We start from the raw sequence: 22,275 nt of genomic DNA, 5'->3' as shown, positions 1-22,275 counted from the left end.
TCCCAGCGGACTCCGGCGGAGGGAAGCAGGACAGGGGAATATGGAGAGGAGGCAGCGGACTGCCAGGACACAGAGCGCTGAAGGTGGTGTTGGGGGCTGAGGGACATGGCGAGGGGACCGGGACACACAGGAGGGACGTGGAAGGGGGGCAGAGAACTGGGGGAAGGGAGGCCATGGTGCAGTACAGGCTCGGCAGGCACGGGGGGTTGGCACAGATGAGACCAGGGACATGGGGCGGGGGGGTACATCTCCATTGCAAAGCAAAACCCATGGCACCGAGTCTCCGAGCACAGCCCAATTGACTCCGGCTCACGGGGCTAACACTAGCAGTGTAGATGGCCGGGATCGGGCTGGAGTCTGGCCTCTGAGACCCCGCCCCCCCGAGCGCCCTCCTGCAGCCCTTCCACCCCACGTACAGCTAGGCCCCTGGCTTGCCTTCAAGAACCGGGGTAGCCCATACCAAGCTGAGTCCGTGGAGTCCAGCTCTCCCCCAAAGCACACAGGGCCTGAGTGTGTCTTTACCGAGCTGGTGGAGCACCGCTGACCGCCAGGGAGCCCCACCTGCGTTAGAGCGGACGGAGGCCCAGCAGTCCGAGAGCTTCGGCAAGGGCTGTACGAGCCTGCCTGGAGCGCTGGGCAGTTACTCAGTGCTCGTTACTTGCGCTGGCTAGCTCTGGTATAATCACGCCCCGGGACTGCAGTCTAGACGGGCCCTTCCAAACCGTGTGACGCACTCGGGGCCAGATAAATCACCCGGAAGGATCTCTGAGGCCTTGTTTACGTGGGGCAGCCAAGGCAACAGAAGCTAAACCCGAAAGGCCCCGGTTACTCTGCCTGGGAGTGTCCCAAACGGACCACGAGCCCTCGCTCTCCACGTGGGCCCGAGAAGGGACCATTCTGACCATCTAGGGAGGGGCTGGTGGGCGGTTGTTCTCGGTCGGGGCTTTGATTCACTCATCGGTCTCTGAGCACGTTCCCTGGGGCCAGGCCTTGCCTTCCCCCTACCCCCACCCCGCCGTGCTAGCCGGCCTGACAGCTGTCGCTTTTGTGAGCCCACGTGCTGCCACCTCGACCCCGGCGTGACCCGCAGGTCGCGTGTGTCCTTTCAGAGCGGGGAACCGAGCCCAGGAACCAACAGCTGGGCCAAGGCCCCTTCCGGCTGGCTGGGGTCTGACGAGGGGCTAGGAACTGCGGGGGAGGGGCTCCTGCCCCACACCTTTGATCCCGAGAGCCAGAGCACGGGGGGGGGCAGGAAAGGGCTAATCGACACTGGCCCCTGTGGGATGCCCCCTGGCCTTCCCCTAGGGCAGTGCCAGCCCCCCCCCATCACAGGTGTCTCCTGGATATCGGGCCCCACTCCAAAATCTCCCTGCGTTCTTAGCGCCGCATTCCTCTCCGCCCCATCTTGGGAGTGACACGGCTTCCTGCCCCCTCTCCCTGGCCTGGCAGCCCCTCCAGGGAGCAGGGCAGGAAGTCAGGAGCTGGTGCCACGCAGGCCATCGCCCCGGGCAGCTCACATGGCTACTCGCTGGCATGGGGGGAGCTGGCTGGAAAACAAAGGGGCCGTTTCTTCGGCGCTGCGGGGAGAGGGCAGCTGGTCGGGAGGCCGCACTATTTATAGCCCAGCCAGCGGAGCGAGGAGAGGCAGCTCCCAGCCGTCTCCCCGGGGCGAACTGCGGCTTCAGGGATCGGGCTGCACCCAGGGGTGCGCTCGGCTGGGGATCTGGCTCCTGGGCCATAGGGGGAGGAGGAGGAACGCGAAGGCACGTCAGCCATGAACCCAGACCGCACAGCGAGGGGAGCAGTACAAGAACCCACGGAGAACAGCCTGGGCCAGGACCCCCCGGCCACCGACACGTCTAGAGCGGGATGCATCAGCCTCCAGCCATGCACAAGCACCTCCGGCCCCGGCTCTCCCCCTGGCCACAGCAGGGTACCCCACCCCTGGGTGCAGGCATCCGCACACAGCTCCCGCAGGCCTGTGGGCTCCCAGACACCCTGCGTCCACGCCCGTCGTCCTGCACCCACACCCGGCCTCATCTCGGTTCTGGCCTCGGAGCTCTGCCCCCTCACCGAGCCCGGGGCACCCCTTTGCTGTCCCTCTGTCGCCCCTCAGCACAGTGGTGGAGGCAGCGCCCACCCTGGCCCGGTGTCTGGCTCAGACCTGCCACCGGGCACCCAACGTCCCCCTCCAGCAGCTGTTCAAAGACACCCCCTGCCCCCAACAAGCCATTGCCTGCTGCTTAGACCGACTGAGTGGAGAAAAGGCTGTTACAACCACGACGACTCGAATGGGGCAGGGAGGGGGGCTGGGGCTGAAAGGGCAGATCCCGGTGCTGGTGCCCGGGGGATGGATCCCGCTGCACTCAGAGGGGCTGGGAGTGGGCAGATGCCAGTGCTGGTGCCCGGGGGTGGAGCCCGCTGCACTCAGAGGGGCTGGGAGTGGGCAGATCCCAGTGCTAGTGCCCCAGGGAGTGGATCCCGCTGTGCCTGAAGGGGCAGGAGGGCTCAGGACAGTGCCCCGAGCTGCAGACCCACACAGCTGTGCGCTGGAGAGAGTGAGATCAGGGTGGCATCTTAACATCAGGGGCAGGATCCCCTCGGCTTGTCCCGGAGGACTCAGCCCCACCCCAGCTCCTCCCCATGCAGGCAGCTCTGGGGCGGCCCCACCTGAGCAGAGCGCGGGGACTTCCAGCACACGGACACTCGGCAAATGGGAGGATCCCAAGGAGGCCTGGGGGTGGGGAGGAGACGCTAGGAGCAGCACGTACCCCCTGGCTGGCCCAAGGGGAGAGGACACAACAGAGTGATGAACCCCAGCAGGAGCCGGCCGTGGGGGCGTGATCAGTGCTTCGCAGCCATAGCCCAAGGAAGTCCCAGCTCACAGACCAGGAAACGGAGGCTCCCTGCCCGAGGGAGGGCACAAGGGGGCCCCCTGACGGAGCCGGGCTTGGGTCTCAGGGCTCCCACCCAGGGCTGCAGTGGCAGGGCGTTGGCCACAAACCGCCGAGACCTTCCTGTCAAACACCTCGTGCAATGTACTGACCGCGGTCGCCCCGCCGCCCTTACAGACCCCACCGTTCCGAGTTCACACTCCTTAGCACTCAGCCACGCCGGGGGAGACGGCCAGCGTCCTCCCCGGCCAGATCCCTCCTGGCTCGGCCTCTCAAAAACCTGCTGTCCCTCTGCCCCCCGGTGCACGTCCGTCCTGTGCCCGTCCTACGGGCTGGGCTAATGGGCTGATTAGCCTCTGGGGCCCCTCGGCCCAATCTTTCCCTGGGACCCAGCTTTGGCCTGTAGGGTCACTCCGGGGGGAGTGAACTGGGGATCCAGGGATCAGAGCGCTGGCGCAGCGGGGAATGCCAAGGTGGGGGGTGGCCACGGCGGCTGCAGCCAGCGGCAGTGGGCGGCTGAGGCCAGGGTCTGTGAAGCCGCTGAGCTGTCTCCGGAGAAGCCCCAGCCTGCAGACACCGACCTCAAGTGGCTTTTCTCCTCTCCAGCCCCTGGAGCTCTACAAGGGACTGAGCAATAACAGAGGCAAGGGCAGCCCGCCAGGCCAGCGTGGCAGGCTGTCAGCTCCCAGCCTTCACCGTTCCCGGCTCCCCCAGCCCAGGCCCAGCGCCTCCTCCTCCCTCGGGCTGCCCTGCTGGCTCAGGGGTGACCCCTGGAACTCGGCCAGGGGAAGGGGAGTGGCGGGGGGTTTCCAGCAGCTGAGAGGTGGAGCAGGCTGGGATTTTTGTCCTCCCCCAGCCTGCCTACCAGGAACCCTTCCTGCGCTCTGAGACCCCTCCCCACCTGAAAGCCCCCCTGCCGTGGATCCCTCCCTGAGCATGCCCCTCTCCCCAACCACCTGTTCTCTCTCTCCAGGCCTCATCACCTTGGTAACCCAGCCCCTCCCACCACTCCTCCAGAAGGTAGTGCATTAAGATCCCCATCTTACAGAGGGGAAACTGAGGCACGAGCTAGGTTAAGTGACTTAGTTGTATAGAGTGTGCGGCTACGCCAGGAACTGACCCCTGGTCTCCCCACTCTTCCATGTACTAACCCTAGTGCACACCTCTCCGAGTCTGCCCTGCCTGCCAGCACAGCCCTCAGCTCCTTGCTCTCAGCAGAGCCCCAAGGCTTGTGGGGGTGGGGCGGGTGAGCAGTGTTGCCCTCTGCTAGTTCGCTGGCGGAGGGATGACCGAGGAGGGGTTTACCCCCTCTTGTGCCCCTAGGCATCCGTGACTGCGATAGCAGCCGGGCTACTCAAATGTCTGTGTGTGCGAGAGACAGGGAAAGGAGTTTGTCACCCCCTAGAGGCCGTCCCACAAAGCGGATAAAAACCTCACCACTCGCAGCAGCTGAGGGAGATTCTCCTCTAGCTCCTGTGGCAGAGGCCTGTGCTGTCGGAGCAGACGGCCACACGTCCTCTCCCCGGGGCTGTGTGTGGGTGGGTGTGGCCGAGCAGCCAGCCGTGGGGGCTGTCTCCGTATGGGCTGTGCTCACGGATTCCTTACCAACACTCGGCACCCGAGGCACGGTTGCCCTCTGGCTCCAATCCCCCAGGGCCGGCATCAGACCCTGGGGAAGTGCACTGGCACAGGGGGTGTTCTGGGCAGGGCGGGAGTGGGCCTGGCCAGACCTGCCCCGCCAATTCCCCCTGCCACAAGCCCTAGAGGGGCTGGGGCAGCCCGTATACTGGGGGTCACAGCAGCCCCTGACTAGGGGAGGTGCAGGCCGGCTGCCCCCTAGTGCTGGGGCAGTGTGATTTCCCTCTCACTCTCTGGAAGTGCTGGAGAGTCATGCTCACAGCCCAGCCTGGAATAAACCAGCTCTCTGGCTCGGTCTGCGTCAGCGGCATTTGCACTGCAGTAAAATATTAATAAAAGCCAGACAGATCTGGGGCGAAGCAACCCTGCGGAAGTGATTATCTGTGACGAGGGAGCCTCGCGCCCCTGCCCGCTCTGCCCAGCGGGCTGGGATTCTCCCTTCACCGTGGCACAGATGTGCCCGTCCCTGACCCGTGCCCAAGAGTGCAGCATGTGGGCGTCAGCAGCTCCAAGGATACCGAGCAGCTGCCAGCAGACTGCACAGACGCATGGTCCCTGCTGCTGCATCCGAACCCCCCTCACCGGAGCCGAGAGACGCAGGGCAATCACCACAGGGGCTGGACCAGGCTGGGCCGGGGCCGAGGACGTGGTCTGGAGAAGGGGATGGGGACCTGGCCCCAGACAATGAAGAGAAACTGGTCTCCACTGATGGGACAGGCCCCAGGTGCTGACCTCCCACTGAGGAGGTGGGCCCTGGGCACCTGCTCTGAGCTCTGATCCCCACCGAGGATCAATGTCTAGCAGAGAGATGGGCACCAGAGCCGAGATCCTGAACCCCACTCATGGTACCAATCCACAGGTCCAGGGGACTGAGCCCAGCTGCAGGCCAGGCGTCTGGCTCACAGGTACCACCCCTCAGCAGTGGGGGGCCCATGATGGGCCGGTCACCTTACAGCTCCCAGGCCTATGGGAAGGAATCACTGGGGTGGGGGGGCATTCTCCCTTAGGTGGGCAATGCGGTGGTAGGTTCTCATGAGACAGCGCCATATGGTAGCGTAGCTGCAAAATGCCTTCGGCGGACTCCTATGCATCAAATGGTCTCCCATTGCCCCTCTTTCCCGGACACGAGGAAGCCAGCCAGAGTCAGACGTACCCTCTTTGCCCCCACGCCTGGCCATTCCCGGCAGGACCCCCCTGCTCTCTACCGCAGACCCCTCTAGGCCATGCCCACCTCTCTCATGCCTGGCAGAGTTCGGGAGCTGCTCCTTCCACAATGAGTCCACAGAAGTTACTCCGTGGCTTTAAGCAGGGTCCCAGTCCAGCTAACAGGGTGGCTAACTGGATCCCTCCGGGGGGTCACTGATCCTGTTACCATAGTGCTCTGTACTGTCCAGGCGCTCTCCTGTGTACCCACCATTGTCCTACGGAACTCTCTGCCACAAGACATCGTCCAGACCAAGAACGGAGCAGCACCCATACAGGGACTGGCTGTTTACATGGGGAATCAGAGCATTCACAATTCAATGAGTCTGATTACAAGGGATATTAACCCTCCTGCTTTAGGGCAAGCCAAGCACTAACTGGCTGGGGTTAGGCAGAAACTCTCTTAGGTATGAAGTTCTGGGCCCGCTAGAGGCAGGACGGGGTGATAGAAATCTCCACCGCGCGAGGTGCTGCATCTCCTGCCAACAGGGCTGTCGACACTCAGACAAGCGGCCACCCAGCAGCGAGCGGGGCCGGGGCCAGGAACAGGAACAGACTGCGTCAGCATCGCTGCATTTTGCATCAATGCCCGTGCCGCTGTCACCCTGCAACCACTCAGCCAGGGCCCCTGGTGCTGCAGGCAGCACGCCTAGACCGCAGCAGTGATGGGCGGAGGCCTGGCCGGGGGCAGGGCTTGCTATGGGCACAGAGAGCCTGTCTGGGACGCGTCTGCGCCAGACAGCGAAACGCCCCAGGGAAAGTAGAGATGGAAACATCCCAGATACGTCCACCCTGAGCATCTCCCGAGGGCAATGCAGGATCACGAGACTACCAGGGCCTAGCCTGATTCAGCGGGAATGTGGCTCCCGCCTGTTCCCCGGATTTACCCCACTGGATCAAGCCACTTCCCCTTCCTCCTTAGGAATGAGCATCACCTCCTCCTGTTGCGCCGCCAGCCCCGGTGAACCCTGGAATTACACCCGCCATGGGTTTGGCCCATATCGCTCGTTCCCTTGCGCGGGTTTGTGGCATTTCTCTGAATCCCTTCCAGCTTCTTGGTGCAGCGCTGGCTGGAGCTGGATGCAGGGGGGCCAAGAAGCCAGGTCCTCAGCGCCACACCTTGGTCACTCCCAGCCTCAGGGACGGCTCCCTGCCACCCCCAGCCCCGGGGGGCTCCTGCTCCCAGAACTCCATGCTGATATCCTCACAGGTCAGAGCCCGGTGAGTCAATGGGAGCTGGAGCGGGCCCCAGAGCCAACGCTGGGGCCCATGGCAGAGGAGCAGAGCAGCGGCAGTAGGCGCAGCGCCCGGCTCTGCTGACACAGCGCCATGCCAAGTTGCCACAGAAACACGGTCCCTGCAACAGACAGCCTGTGCCTCACACCTTGTCTGCCTGCTCCCCGCCCCCGCCTTCCAGCTGGCGGCATCCCGGCAGGAGACAGGCTGGGGGCTTCTCAGGGCTCTTCCCAGCCAGTGCCGGGGGGGCTGGCTCCTGGCTCCAGCCCCCACCTCTGCAGCTGGCGCGGGATGAACGCCTGGAGGGGTCCAGGTGGGAGGCTCCCTGGGTGACCCAGCCCTTGGAAAGGTTTCCAGCAAAGCTACTGCCCTCTGCGATGCCAACCTGGGCTGGGACCTGCCTGACTCTGCCCTGAGCCTCCAGCTCACCCCACGCAGTCAGTCTGGCTGTGCCCATCAGCTAGGGAGACCAGACAGCAAGTGTGAAAAATCGGGATGGGGGTGGGGGGTAATAGGAGCCTCTATAAGAGAGAGACCCAAAAATCGGGACTGTCCCTATAAAATCAGGACATCTGGTCACCCTAGCAACACCGTGGCCTCTGAACCCTCTTTACTTCATGTCCACAGTGGCGTTTCCCTGTGAGTGACAGCACCAAGCTGGGAGAGCGGCGCCAGGCTGCAAACTGGGCCAAGCCGGCAGTGCCGCCCGCCCGGGCGGGTTCTCCCCTCTCCTCTCTCACCTTGACACCTTCCCGCTCTCCCTGCATTTTTCTTCCTCAGCTCATTAGTTAGTCGCAGCTGTTAATGAGCTTTCCTGCCGTTACCTAGCAACCATCTCTGGGCTCAGAGCCATCTGCAAAGTGGGACACCAGCTCGGCTCCTTGTGCAGGGGCGTCTGAGTGTGCAGGGTGCCAGCCTGGCCCGCCCGGCTGGCTCTCACCGCAGCCGCATTCTGCTCTGACGGGTTCCTCTGCCCTGCCCCACGGGGGGCAAAGCCGCAGAGCCCTGGTGCACCGAGCACCCCACGTGGGTCTCAGCCATGTCTGGACCAGGCTCCCCCATTCACCGGGGTTGAGTGCCTCCCCGGAGACCCCAGAGCCAACACGGGGTCGAGGTGCAGTGCTGGGCGAGCAAGTGATCCCCATGGCCTACGGCCTCTGGGATACACCCGCCTTGCTGTGGAACATCTCCGGCACGTGGGGGCTGCACCACGCAGAGCGGTGTGTGTGTGGCCGGGAGGTGATGGCTGGTAAGGGCCAGATACGGGGGGGCAGTGGACTGGGATACAAGGGCCTGGGTTCTGTTCCCAACTCTGCTCTCAACATGATCTGGAACTTTGGGAAAGCCACTAGGCTGCTCCCTGCCTCAGTTTCCCCATCTGCCCAAAGGGGAGCCTGAGACCTGCCCTCACTGAGGCTTAGCAGGGGGCCATACATGCTCTGCAATCTTTGGAGGGGAGGAGCTGCATTTCTCAAACTGTGGGTTGGGACTCCGAAGTGGGTCATGACCCCATTTTAATGGGGTTGCCAGGCCCAGCATTAGACTTGCAGGCACCCAGGGCTGAAGGTGAAGCCCCAACTCCATCCCCACCTGAGGTGGCAGGGCTCAGGCTGCGGCCCCCTCTCCCCCCACCAGGGTCCTGTGATAACTTGGCTGGCAGAAGGGGATTGCGGTGCAGTGAGGTTTGAGAACCCCTGAGCTAGAGGAACCCGCCGTGTGATTTCTCCAGCCAGCCAGGACAGCAGCGAGCAGGCCCTGCCGCCCGAGGGCCGGCCAGTGGCTTGTGACACCAGCAGTGCCAGGGAAAAGTATCAGGGGGTAGCCGTGTTAGTCTGTATCTACAAAAACAACAAGGAGTCTGGTAGCACCTTAAAGACTAACAGATTTATTTGGGCATAAGCTTTCATGGGTAAAAACCTCACTTCTGTAACTTTCACTCTCTGCATCTGAAGAAGTGAGGTTTTTACCCACGAAAGCTTATGCCCAAATAAATCTGTTAGTCTTTAAGGTGCCACCAGTGCCAGGGAAAGCGTGTCGGGGTTTGCAGATCAGAGCCATCTGCTCATCATTCCAGGCAGCAGCCACACGGACTCCCAGCCCCCATGCCAGCATCATCTCAGCAAGGACGCTAGCGCCGCCCTGCTGCCCCCACCCACTGGCACTGCAGAGTGTATGGATCCTGCCACGCTGGGCACTGCTCCCTGGGGGACCCTGCCTTGGCCTTGTGGCTGGCGTCCGTAATGGTGACCTGGCCTGGGAGCAGCCTGAGTTGGCACTGCTGTGGGGGGCGGATCAGGGGAGCCCAGCCTGGGGCAGACACCTCCAGCGGGCTAGCGCTATTCCCAGGGTGTGTGGGGAGACGCACGGAGATGGGTGAGAGCGCTCTGGAAGGGGCTGTTTCTCTAACCCCTCTCTCCCGCTTGGCACTAGCTTTGCAGGGTTCCCCGCAATGACAGAAGGCGGCAGTTCCCCCCCCCAGCCAGGCACCCTGCCGTCACACCGGGTTTTGCTTCCCCCTGCAAACCTGTGGGATGCTGGCACATCTGGTCCATGCCCCAGCAAACTGGCAGGCTCCAGCGCGGCTGGCTTGGGCCCTGCAGAGCTCTGGGAACCAGCACGGCTGGAAGCACAGTGTGTTGTTTATGGCGAAATGACGAGGCTCAGGGTTGGCGTAAACCCGGCTGAGGACGCTCAGAGCTCAAGCACTCCCCAGCTATACATCTGGTGGAGCTAGGAGGTGCAAATTCCCTGACATCCAGCAAGGAGAGCGGGTGATGGACCCTGCTGCGGCTGGCCTCCTGCGAGCACCCAGGGACCAGGAGTGGGGCAGTGGGGGACAGAAACCAGTTACAAACAGAACATAATGAGAGTAGTAGCTTGGGTCTCCACAGCATCTTTCATCCCAGGGCGCTTTACAGACCGGTATATGAGGCTGAAATGCAGCCACCTCTGGGGTGGAGGATCACAACCAACCAACAGAGCATGCTGCACAACAGCTGGGATCGGGCACTTTGAGCCAAGGGCACTGGAGCAAACCCCGACTCAGCTGCAAAATGCCAGGGCCTTCCTCCGCCCGCATGGCAGAGGGCATGTGAGTTTGTCTTGTGGCTAGTCAAGGGGGTGGCTAGTATCACGGTGCTCATTTCACACAGCAAGTCAGTGGCAGGGCCAGGAGAGAACCCAGGAGTCCTGGCGCTGTCTCCAACACTAAAGATAAAAGGGCTACGCGAGCTTTAAATTCCAGCCCGATAGCCACGCCCAGTTCTGCCAGCAGACCTGAAGGCCTAAAGGAGTGTGGCCTAGTGGCTGGAGCATGGGGGTGGGATTTACGAGACCTGGGGTCAAACCCTGGCCTGCTGGATGACCCTGGGCAAGTCACAGCCCCTCTGTGCCTCAATTTCCCCACCTGCAAAACGGGTTTAATGACACTGCCCTCATTTGAGCAGCGCTTTGAGATCTGAGCGGGGCATTACTAATTGTGCCCATGAGGGAGGGAGCCCTCGCGGAAGGAGCGAAGTCCAGCGAGTGCAGCGGGGATCCAAAGAGACGGGAGGCAGTGGGGCCCTCGGCTACCAAGGGCGAGGAGCCATGTCTCGGGGGGGAGGGGCAGCGAATGGAGCAGCAGCTGGCGCTGTGTTAAGGAGACATGAGCACGGGGCAGGATCAGCCCGGGGCATTGAGCAGGGAAGGCTGCTAGGTGGCTATTAAGGCAGGACAAAAGAGAGTCAGGACTGAAATGCAAATGAGAGCCAGGAGCCGGAGCAGCTGTGGGGACTCTTAAAGGGGCAGCCCCCTTCTCGGGGCGGGGGAAGGGGAACAATGGGGCCTGGGGAAAGATCTGGCTCTGCCCTGCCCCAGTCTATGGGGAGCCTAGTGCAATGTCTGTCCAGTTGGACAGTTATTTCCTAACACCCCCCACCCACTCAGCCGGGCAGGTGGTGGTGGAAGGAGCGTTCCCTGCCCCGGTGCAGAGATCATTAATGATGTTTCACATTCAGCCAACACTGGTGGTGTAGCTGCTCTGGTGAAAACCCTCGTGTCGACACGATGAAGGCGTGCCCCGTGTGACTTGCACTAGTGCCGCTCTGGGGCTAGCGACACCAGTGTGCATAGTGCCTGCCCTAGGGGCTAAAATCCCACTGGCACATGGCCTGAGCCTGTGCTGTGGAACCGTCTCCGGAGGGAAGCGTAACCCTAGAGTGTAGGGCACAATCCTGCACTGGACTCCTGGGCATGGCCAGGAGGGTCCAACAGGCCCCTTCTGCGGTGATGCTACAAACAGCAACTAGCTACCTTCCCATTTCACCGATGGGGAAACTGAGGCACCAAGCAATTAAAATGGCTGGCCCAAAGCTACAGAGGGGAATTGGTGTCAGAGCTGGGGCCAGAAGCCAGACAACCCCGGATCTCAGTCCTACACTCACCCCACATTGGCAGGGGGTGACATTCAGAGCTTCCTGTTTTCTTGGGAGACAAGGCAAATCTCCCGCCATTCTCTCCCCAAACTGGGATTAGGAGGAAGGATGCTTTGTTCAGGGGCGACCCTCCCCCTGCTAGCCAGGCACAGTCAGGGTAAGGACGCCCACAGACCCTTTCTTCTGGGGATCCCAAAGCCGTTCACAAAGAGGGCGGGAATGGAGGTCTGTGAATTAAGTGACTTGTCCAAGTCTATGGTCCTGACTCCAAGCCTGGTGCCCTGTCATCCCTCATCCCTCCATCTGTCCATCCAGCCTGTAAAGCCCCAGGCAGGCGGGGGATCGCGCAGGGGGGAGTGAGAGCGGCAGTTCAGACTGGAGAGGAGGAAAGCCGGGGAGGGAGACCTCAGCCTGGGTTCTCCAAAGGGGCGAAAGCACCTTCGGCCAAGCGGGGCTGTAGGGAACGGTCCTGCCGTGGCCCCCACGCACATGGGCTAGCCGGGCAATGTGACATGTCCCCCCGCTGCTGCTTCCTCTGGCCCACATCCACCTGCTGGCTCCAACGGGTCCCAGTGCCCAGGCAGCTCCAATTCCCTGCTGCCACCCTTCAGCACCACGGCCAGCTCCTCGGCCACCAGCCGATCCAAGAGTACAACGCTTCCCAGGAACCCCCAGCCCTGCCCCAAGGAGCTGACAGAGCCCTGCCCAGAGGCCAGCTCCTGGGTGAAGGCCCCACCAGCTCCAGCACGGAAACCAGGCAGGGGGTCATAGAATCATAGATTATTAGGGATGGAAGGGACCTCAGGAGGTCATCTAGTCCAACCCCCTGCTCAAAGCAGAACCAACCCCAACTAAATCCTCAAATCTCTAAAAGTGGCCCCCTCAAGGATTGAACTCACAACCCTGGGTTTAGCAGGGCAATGCTCAAACACTGAGCTATCCCTCCCCACTCCTCCGGATCTCCTCCAGCAACTGGCTGATCTCCTGACCCACCCAATGACAGCTGTATGTGTGTGTGTGTGCGCGCATAGGCATGTGTGTATATGTGTGTGCACATGCATGTGTGGGACCCAAGAGGCAGTGGAGCCAGGGGAACTTGTGGGCGGACTCATGCCCGCTCTCCAGTGTGTAGTGCCCTCCCCGGCCAGGACACATCGCTCTGGACGGGGTCAACTGCACCTGAGGGAGGCCAAGCTGCAGTGGCAGTCGCACCAGGGGACCAAAAAAGCCACTGGTTCCAGAGGGCCTGGCTTGCGGCAGCCCGGCCCTCTGCTCGGTCTCTGGGCCAGCAGCTCCAGGAAGGTCTGGGTTCAAGAGCGTGTAAGGGAGGTGTGATGGGCCTGGCCTGAGGAGTTCTGGCAGGGGTGTGTGTGTGTGTGTGTGGATAGCCCACTCCTGGGCACACGTCTGTCCCAACCTGCACCGACCTTGCCGGGGAGGGAGAGGGAGTGGCTGGGTGCTCTGGGAGTGGGGCAGGGGCGAGCTGGGGCAGTCTGTCCGCGTCCGTGCGAGTCTGACAGTGTCCGTCATTCTGACCCGTCTGTGTCTATCTCCCTGCAAAGAGTGGGCGCTGGCCCTTTAAGAAGGCCCCACCCCGGGAGAGGCGTTACCATCTGGGGGTCCATGTGTGGGACAGTAATTCCCTGCAATCCACTTTGTGACAGTGCTCTGGAGGAAGGGGGGGGCAGCGCACAGCCCCCTCTTCCCCCCCCCCAGCACAGCTCTTTTCTTCCCTGCGTCTGGGCAGACCTGTGCCAGCAGCTGCCGAGAGCAGATGGCGCCGGCTCACCCCAGCCCCCTCTCTCCACTCTCCTCCCTCGGTCAATCCTTCGGGGGCTCCGGTAGACAGACATCCATCTGGCACCTGCTGTTCCGCTGTGGGCAGTGGCACGGACTGCCGGCACAGAGCCAGCCCCGTGGGGGTCAACAGTGCCCCGTCCGCCAGGCTCACCCTGCAGTAGGCACCATGCTGCCCTGACCTGCACAGGCTGCGGCCTCTCGCGCCTCCGCCCCACGGCACGGCCCCCGCCCATGCTACCGACACAAAGCCCCTGTCCGTGGCACTGGGCACAGAGCGTGGCACTGCCAGAGCCGGCCAAAGGGAGAACCAGACCCACATCACCTGCCTGCCCCTGGGCTCCTCACTCAACTCAGCTGGGGGTGTGCCCCACAAAGGGGGCGAGCTCCCTCTCACAACCTCCCCATGCATGTACACACCTCTGCATGCCCACCCCCCCACACACATGGCTCCATCTGGGTCTGTTCTGTCCCCCCCGGCGCACACCCTCACCCAGCCGCTCTGCAGCACGGCCACATGAAAACACCCGCTTGTGGAGACCCCAGTCTCCATGCTCGGGCCCTTGAGCTCCCTGGAGGCCAGGGAGGGGAGCAGCCCACAGCCTTGGCGAAGGCTCACTAGCACCCCTGGCTGTAACCCGCGGAGCCTGGGAGCTCTGGAGCCGGCTTCATGCCCCCGGAGCCGGGCTCAGCCCCCTCCCAGCCAGCTCCCGCACCTGCTTTGCATCACAGTGGTGGGGCCAGCAGGTTCAGGAAGAACTCTCTAATCCTGCCCAACCCCCCACCCCAGATGGGGCAGGGAGCCGCTCCTGGCCTTGAGGCTTGCTGCCGTGACAGCTGGAGGCTGCAATGGGCCCGCGTGCCTTCGCACAATGCCTGATTAGGAGATTAGGCGGCACAGCCGGTTCCCCCTCGGCCTGCACGCCCCCTGCCTGCCCCCAGCCAGGAACCAGCGCCAGCAGCCTCCTCCGCCCAGGATCAATGCCCAGCATTCCTGCCAATGGAGCTACTCCAGATCGGCACTGAGGGACCGGCGCTCCTCTCCCTGCCAGCGCAGACACGGGCGGGAGGGCTCGGGGGTTGGTAATGGGCCATGGAGCCTTTCGACTCTCGGTTGTGGGGTTGAATCCATCCCAGGCACTGCTGGTGCCTGAGAGCGGGTCAGACTACAGAGCCAGAAGGGATCGTTGGGATCCTCTCCTCCGACAGCCTGTATAATCCAGGCCCACCTCACCGGGAGCAAGGTTTGAACGGGTCGGGGGAGCCCCGGCGGATTTCAAGCCCAACACATTAACTACTGAGCCACCATGGCTGGATAATTCCCGGGCGTGGCTCAGATCCACTAGCCACTGCCGGTCACCTCGAGCCGCCTAGTGACAGTGACCAGCTGATAGTCGTTTGGTGGCCTTTGTCTGGGGAGCCAGAGTGTGAACGGGCCAGTGGGGCCAGAGCTCCGGTCACCCAGCCCCCCGACCCACCACCGTCTCGTGCAGGCCCCTAGTGCTCGGGAAGAGGTTCATGCTGATCAGTTCCTTCTCCCAAGGGAAGCTGCCATCAACTGCAGGCTTCTTCGGGGCCGAGCCAAGTACTAACCCCGGCCCTAGCTGCAGTTATCCCCTGCGAGGGCTATGACCCAGAACCGGAGTCATGCCACTCTGCTCCGCGCTGAAATGCTGCCACCTCTGGGGTGGAACACAGCAGCCGCTCGACTGCACACAGCAACAGCTACATCGGAGTTTAGGAGAGAAAATCGAGACTATTGCGTTCGGATGATACCTGAAGGGGAATGTAATTATTTAGCCTGGATTCTGGGGGACTGAGCCCTAAAACACCACAAGATCTGTAATGGTCACAAACAGTCAAGGTCCTACTTTATAGCCGATCTGCAAGACAGCACCTCCCTGAGCACCACACCATAGCCGTGGGTTCATCTCTGACTCCTAGGGAAGAGCACCAGCACCACCGGGGTTTTCCCATCCACACCCTAACCCAGCCGTGCCCCGATCCCCTGCCCCGTCCCTTCTTGTGTCTTGCACCAATGCCATCACTCACGTTTTGAAGTGGTCCACCAGCACGCCCACCAGCTCCCCAACTCGGTTGTCCTCTTCCGGCTGCATCTTATGGAAGCAGATGACCAGGTCGTCGTGGTTCTGGGTGTGAAAAACCACCAGCTGGTCTTGGCAGCTGGTCACGCTCACCCCCGTCACCTGCACAGGACAAACACGCTCCGGGTTAGTGACACGCCATGCTCCCTCGCTGAGGCAGGGGGCAGGGGGCAATTCCCCACATGGCCACCGGGGGGCAAAGGGCAGAGTGGTAGCTGGGAATCTACAGTCACCCCTTTGCTATTGGTCTTTCATTTTCTAAGCCCACCCACAACCGGCCACCACGTCAGCCAATGAGATGGCAAATTGGCTAGTGTTTGTTCCGCATGGAGATGATTCTGTATTCTGATTGGCTGATGGGAGGAGATGTGGCAGGGTTCAGGTGATGTCATCCCCTCCAGATCACATGTTCCTCTTCACCATGTGCCAAGTGGTCCATTGTGCCCAGAGACCAGGCATCTCCCCTCAGATCAGCCCCCACGGAGAGGGGAATTTTCTCCAGGGCACAGTAGTTAAGAATAGAAAGGGCCCAGGTGATCTAATCTGTCATCCTGCAAGCGCAGGACTATTCCCTGCCCCAGTGTTGCCAGCTCTTGTGCCTTCATCATTAACTTCGCAGTACCTGATGTTTCTATTAAATCCCCAGCTCCCGGAGTCATGTGATTATGCAGAGAAGAGGAGGGGCTCAGGTTCCTGCGACAGCAGGGAATTGATTTGCTGAGCGATGCCTAGATGATCCTGCCAAGTAACCCATGCCCCAAGTTGCAGAGCAAGGCAAGTGTCTGAGGCCTGTCTTGTGATTTTTGACCGTTTGGGGTGGTGATGCCGCTGCATCCTGTCCAGGTTTAATGCTGGAGCAGCATGGTGCCCTCTGCCCCCCAGTGCTATTCACTGTAACACCACAGAGGGGGCTGCGGGAAGGAGCAGCAGCTAGTGGTTAGGGCAGAGGACTAGGCGTCGGGAATCCTGGGTTTAGTTCCTGGCTCTGCCGCTGATGCAATGACTTGCCCACAGGTGCCCTGCGTCTCAGCTTGCTGCTCAGTTCAGCGCTCCTTAGAAGAGCGCCGGGGTGTTCTGGAGGGACACGGACTCTGAAGAAAAGCGCCTAGCACAACAGAGATGCTGTGGCGAATATCTTGGGAAGGGCATTTGGGATTCTGCCTTATTACTCAGGTCTTGGGTTTCCCCATGAAAGGACATTTCCCAGCTGCTTCTGGATCAACTTCCAGCATTTCCCCAACCACCCTGCTTGTCCGCACTGGGGTTCAGGAGTCTCTTGGGGGAAATCCCACTACTGCCACCAGCCAGCACTGAAAGGGGGACAGAGCAGCTGAGCCTGATCTTCTTCATCCCTGCTCTGCCCACATGGCTTCGATTAGGGCTGCTGGCTGTGGTGCCCAGCCTGCTGATGATCCACCAGGGAGATGGGAGGGCTCGCAGGGCACTCACCGTGCTCAGAGGCAGGGTCCGCATCACCCTGTACTGCTTCCTGGGCTCCAGCTTGTAGAGGTGCTGGTCTGTGACGAGAATGGCCCGGTCCCTGCTCTTGTTAAAGCGGTTGATCTGCATGGCGGGGGAGACCAAGTCACCCGGGGTGCGGGGAGAATCACAGCCAGGGCCCTGAGCAAGAGGCAGACAGCTGGGCCAGCCCAGGGGTCCCCAACTCCCTGCCACCTCCCCTGTGCCCCAACCCTGCCGGGGGGGGGCTCCCTCCTGCCCTCCCAGGAGCAGCCGCTCAGTGCTCCACTGTCATGGACACCCGATCCCCAACCTTCCCCTCGCCCCCGGCTGCTCAGAGAAACGAGGGCACTGAGGACCCTGCAGAATAAGGTCCCTGTAGGGCAGGGGGGAGGGAAATGGCCTATCAGCATCATGGACTGCAGGTGGGCCCAAAACTCCTGCCGGATCCTGCCGGCTTGGGGATCTCCCCAGGGCGAGGGGCTGAGGCAGGCACTGTCCAGCGCACGGAGCAGGGCCATGGCAGGAGAGAGGGGGGCCCAGCCCCCCAGGGGCCATGCCGCGCCAGGCTCCTCACCTTGCGGACATGGCAGGAGAACAGCACCGAGCCGAAGTGCACTTTGTCCCTCAGGGCCTGCACCCTCCTGGCGAACTGGGCGGCCATGACAGGGTTTTCAGCCACCTGGAGAGCAGAACAGAACCCGGGAGAGGCTTCGTCAGGCAGATGGGGCTGCGGTGGGATCTCCCCACGCCCAGGGGGAGGCCGAGCTCCCTGTGCGGGTGGCCGGCTGATTCGGCACGGCGCGGGAAGGGGCTTTCACTACCTTCAGCACGACTGTGGTGCTCAGCGGCTCCCTGGAGCTAAGCAGGAGCGGCTCGGCACTCGACTGGGAGACCCACACGGTGGGGCCAAGGGGTCAGCTGCTGACGCTCTTCCCTGTTTGTCAGCACTGAAGCGATGCCCATGGGGAGGAGAAAATCCCAGCAGGCCCACTCAGTCTCCAGCCCTTTGCCCAGCTGGGATCTGCTGCCTCGCAGCACCCTCCGGGTCCAGGGTCTCTCTGCCTTCTCCCACGGCCTTGATGCCTCCCCAGCCCTCAGCTCACCCTTCTCCCGCATCCTGACAGGCCCCTGGATGGAGAAAATCCCAGCAGGCCCACTCAGACCCGCGCACCCTCCAATGGAGTCCCCCTGAAACGTGCTGGCTGGGAGAGCCGGATCCACGCTGGGATCGTCCCGGGGGAGAGGAACACTGGCTGAGCCGCAGCCCGGGGAAGAGCCAGCGCAGGAAGTAGGCAGCAAAAGGACGCTCAGTGTAGCAAGGAGGCACCTGCTCCTGGCAGGCTGCTGAGCCAGAGGAGAACAAGAGGCCAGTCAATGCCCAGCACGGGCAGCGTGGGGGTGGGCAGCTCTTGGTCCAGGCTGGCATAATTGAAGTGGGGATTCTGATGCCCAGGGGAGACCTGTCACCCCACTGCATCCCAGTTGCCAGCTTGCCTGGCACATGACCCTACCGAGGAGGGATGGGGAGTTTTGTTTCCAGGCCCAGGCCAGTGAGGGGCGGGTGACCCCACACACACTCTGCCCACAGCCCGGTGACCGAGAGCCACTGGAGCTCAGAGTCACCCTGGCAGTACCAACTGGGGAGGCAAAGAGAAGGACTTGCATACTGGCACTCAGCCTGGCACTAGGCAGAAGGGAGCCGCACCACACAGCCGGCTGAGGGGGCATGGAGATGGAGTAGCACCAAAATGCAGCCACTTCTGGGGTGGGACGCAGCTGCTGTTGAACATCCCGCAGCAACGTGGCCAAAAAAAAAAAAAAAAGAATCAAAGAAAACGTTGCATCCAGCTGAAGCCACAATGGGAGCCAGAACGTACCTCAGAGCTGGAATCTGGCCAGGCCCCCCGATAGTTAAGGGAGCGCCCAGGCTCCTTAGTGACAGGTGGGCCCCTCCTGCGGGCGGACCAGCGCCCCCTGCACTGTACAGGAGCACGGACTCACAGAGATGAACGCAGTCCAGCACCGCTCCCGGGGTCTCCTCCTGGCCACATGCTGCTTGGCTTGCATGAGCCGAGGGCCCCCCAGCCATTCCTTCTCAGCCCGGACACGGGAGGGGCAGAGCCGGGAGAGCCCAGAGGAGGGGGTGCATGGGGGCACAGGGACCAGCCCGGGAGAAACAAAGGGAGAAACGGGGCTTTAACGGGAGCCTGTCGCTATGGCAACTGCAGCCTGGCAGCAGAAAGCAGCTGTGGGCGGCGAGAGCAGATGCTCGGGCGGGCAGCTGCCTCCCCCCCCCTCGCCCAGCTGGGACACCCCCCCCCCCGAGCACAGCGCCCCCCTCATCCAGTGCTGCTTTCACAACCCTCCAAGAGAGCAGCGCCCCCTGCTGGATCACCAAGGCCATGCCACTTCCCCACCTGCCTCCCATCCCGAACCCACTCCGCCAGCATCACTGGCCCAGCGGGCTCTGGGCAGCTCCCCGGGCCAAACACTCACCGACGACAGGTAATCCCGGCCCCAGTTCCTCTGGCAACCCCAGTCTTTGCGCAAGCCCTGCAGCACTTCCATGGCCGCCACCTTGGCCTGGATCTGCGCCATGTCCGAGGGAGGGATGTTCTTCACGATCTGCCTGGCTCGCCACCTGCAGCGAGGGGAGGGGGCTCAGGGATCCCGGCTGCCCTGCTAGGTTCCTGGCCACTGGAGGGCAGCCCCCCCCACAGCATCCTCCCCGGGCAGGCTGTGAGCTGGGGGCCTGCATTTGCTCCCCTCGGCTTATTGGACAGCATCACGCCTGGCTGCCACTGGGCGAATCCCATAGGGATGAAGCAATCACTGCCTATCAGTCAGGTGGGCCCGGGCAGAGCTGCGGGAGTCCGCAGTTGGGGTAGCCGGGGGGCTGTGGGTCAGGAGTGAGGGACATGGGCTGAGCTGGGGCGGCAGCGGGGCTGTGGGTCAGGAACGAGGGGCGTGGCCGAGCTGGGGCGGCGGGGGGGGGGCGGGGGGCTGTGGGTCAGGAGCGAGGGATATGGGCTGAGCTGGGGCGGCAGGGGGGCTGTGGGTCAGGAGCGAGGGGCGTGGGCCGAGCTGGGGCGGCAGGGGGGGCTGTGGGTCAGGAGCGAGGGATATGGGCTGAGCTGGGGCGGCGGGGGGGGGGCTGTGGGTCAGGAGCGAGGGGCATGGGCCGAGCTGGGGCGGCGGGGGGGGCTGTGGGTCAGGAGCGAGGGGCGTGGGCCGACCTGGAGTGGCGGGGTGGGGCTGTGGGTCAGGAGCGAGGGGCGTGGGACGATCTGGAGTGGCGGGGTGGGGCTGTGGGTCAGGAGCGAGGGGCGTGGGCCGAGCTGGAGTGGCGGGGGGGGGCTGTGGGTCAGGAGCGAGGGGCGTGGGCCGAGCTGGGGCGGTGGGGGGGAGGGGGCTGTGGGTCAGGAGTGAGGGGCGTGGGCCGAGCTGGGGCGGTGGGGGAGCTGTGGGTCAGGAGCGAGGGGCGTGGGCCGAGCTGGGGCGGCGGGGGGGGCTGTGGGTCAGGAGCGAGTGGCGTGGGCCGAGCTGGGGCGGAGGGGGGGGGAGCTGTGGGTCAGGAGCGAGGGGCGTGGGCCGAGCTGGGGCGGTGGGGGAGCTGTGGGTCAGGAGCAAGGGGCGTGGGCCGATCTGGGGCGGCGGGGGAAGGGGCTGTGGGTCAGGAGCGAGGGGCGTGGGCCGAGCTGGGGCGGCGGGGGGGGGAAGGGGCTGTGGGTCAGGAGCGAGGGCCGAGCTGGGGCGGCAGGGGGGAGGGCTGTGGGTCAGGAGCGAGGGGCGTGGGCCGAGCTGGGGCGGCGGGGGGAGGAAAGGGGCTGTGGGTCAGGAGCGAGGGCCGAGCTGGGGCGGCAGGGGGGAGGGCTGTGGGTCAGGAGCGAGGGGCGTGGGCCGAGCTGGGGCGGCGGGGGGGGCTGTGGGTCAGGAGCGAGGGGCGTGGGCCGAGCTGGGGCGGCGGGGGGGGAGCTGTGGGTCAGGAGCGAGGGGCGTGGGCCGAGCTGGGGCGGCGGGGGGGGGGGAAGGGGCTGTGGGTCAGGAGCGAGGGGCATGGGCCGAGCTGGGGCGGCGGGGGGGGGGGAAGGGGCTGTGGGTCAGGAGCGAGGGGCGTGGGCCGAGCTGGGGCGGCGGGGGGGGGGGAAGGGGCTGTGGGTCAGGAGCGAGGGGCGTGGGCCGAGCTGGGGCGGCGGGGGGTGGGGGCTGTGGGTCAGGAGTGAGGGGCGTGGGCCGAGCTGGGGTGGCGGGGGGGCTGTGGGTCGGGAGCGAGGGGCGTGGGCCGAGCTGGGATGGCGGGGGGGGGGAAGGGGCTGTGGGTCAGGAGCGAGGGGCGTGGGCCGAGCTGGGGCGGCGGGGGGGGGAGCTGTGGGTCAGGAGCGAGGGGCGTGGGCCGAGCTGGGGCGGCGGGGGGGGGAGCTGTGGGTCAGGAGCGAGGGGCGTGGGCCGAGCTGGGGCGGCGGGGGGGGCTGTGGGTCAGGACCGAGGGGCGTGGGCTGAGCTGGGGCGGCGGGGGGGGGAAGGGGCTGTGGGTCAGGAGCGAGGGGCGTGGGCCGATCTGGGGCGGCAGGGGGGCTGTGGGTCAGGAGCGAAGGGCGTGGGCCGAGCTGGGGCAGTGGGGGGGGGGGGGGAAGGGGCTGTGGGTCAGGAGCGAGGGGCGTGGGCCGATCTGGGGCGGTGGGGGAGCTGTGGGTCAGGAGCGTGGGGCGTGGGCCGAGCTGGGGCGGCGGGCGGGGGAAGGGGCTGTGGGTCAGGAGTGAGGGGCGTGGGCCGAGCTGGGGTGGCGGGGGTGGGGGCTGTGGGTCAGGAGCGAGGGGCGTGGGCCGATCTGGGGCGGCAGGGGGGGGGCTGTGGGTCAGGAGCGAGGGGCATGGGCCGATCTGGGGTGGCAGGGTGGAGCTGTGGGTCAGGAGCGAGGGGCGTGGGCCGAGCTGGGGCGGCGGGGGGGAGGGGGCTGTGGGTCAGGAGCGAGGGCCGATCTGGGGTGGCGGGGGGGGCTGTGGGTCAGGAGCGAGGGGCGTGGGCCGATCTGGGGCGGCAGAGGGGGGGCTGTGGGTCAGGAGTGAGGGGCGTGGGCCGAGCTGGGGTGGCGGGGGGGGGAAGGGGCTGTGGGTCAGGAGCGAGGGGCGTGGGCCGAGCTGGGGCGGCGGGGGGGGGGAAGGGGCTGTGGGCCGAGCTGGGGTGGCGGGGGTGGGGGCTGTGGGTCAGGAGCGAGGGGCGTGGGCCGATCTGGAGCGGCAGGGGGGCTGTGGGTCAGGAGCGAGGGGCGTGGGCCGATCTGGGGTGGCGGGGGGGGGCTGTGGGTCAGGAGCGAGGGGCGTGGGCCGAGCTGGGGCGGCGGGGGGTGGGGGCTGTGGGTCAGGAGCGAGGGGCGTGGGCCGAGCTGGGGCGGTGGGGGGGGAGGGGGCTGTGGGTCAGGAGTGAGGGGCGTGGGCCGAGCTGGGGCGGTGGGGGAGCTGTGGGTCAGGAGCAAGGGGCGTGGGCCGATCTGGGGCGGCGGGGGGGGGGGCTGTGGGTCAGGAGCGA

The 22,275-nt window shown here is 64.3% G+C and overlaps 1 protein-coding gene across 1 annotated transcript in view; it reads right to left on the bottom strand.

Moving 5' to 3' along the window:
- Positions 1-22,275, bottom strand: part of MYO1G (myosin IG) — a 72,298-nt gene that overhangs the window by 5,909 nt on the left and 44,114 nt on the right. Inside the window, exons 18-21 of the mRNA XM_054017029.1 lie at positions 19,246-19,390; positions 17,324-17,428; positions 16,738-16,851; positions 15,236-15,390 (exon numbers count right to left, since the gene is read on the bottom strand). Coding sequence (XP_053873004.1) covers positions 15,236-15,390; positions 16,738-16,851; positions 17,324-17,428; positions 19,246-19,390 — 519 coding nt within the window. The remainder of the gene's footprint in view (positions 1-15,235; positions 15,391-16,737; positions 16,852-17,323; positions 17,429-19,245; positions 19,391-22,275) is intronic.

Source organism: Malaclemys terrapin, chromosome 2, assembly GCF_027887155.1.
Source record: "Malaclemys terrapin pileata isolate rMalTer1 chromosome 2, rMalTer1.hap1, whole genome shotgun sequence".
NCBI lineage: Eukaryota > Metazoa > Chordata > Testudines > Emydidae > Malaclemys > Malaclemys terrapin.
The sequence above is the reverse complement of the archived record's forward strand: the minus strand, read 5'-3'. Positions and strand labels throughout refer to the sequence as shown.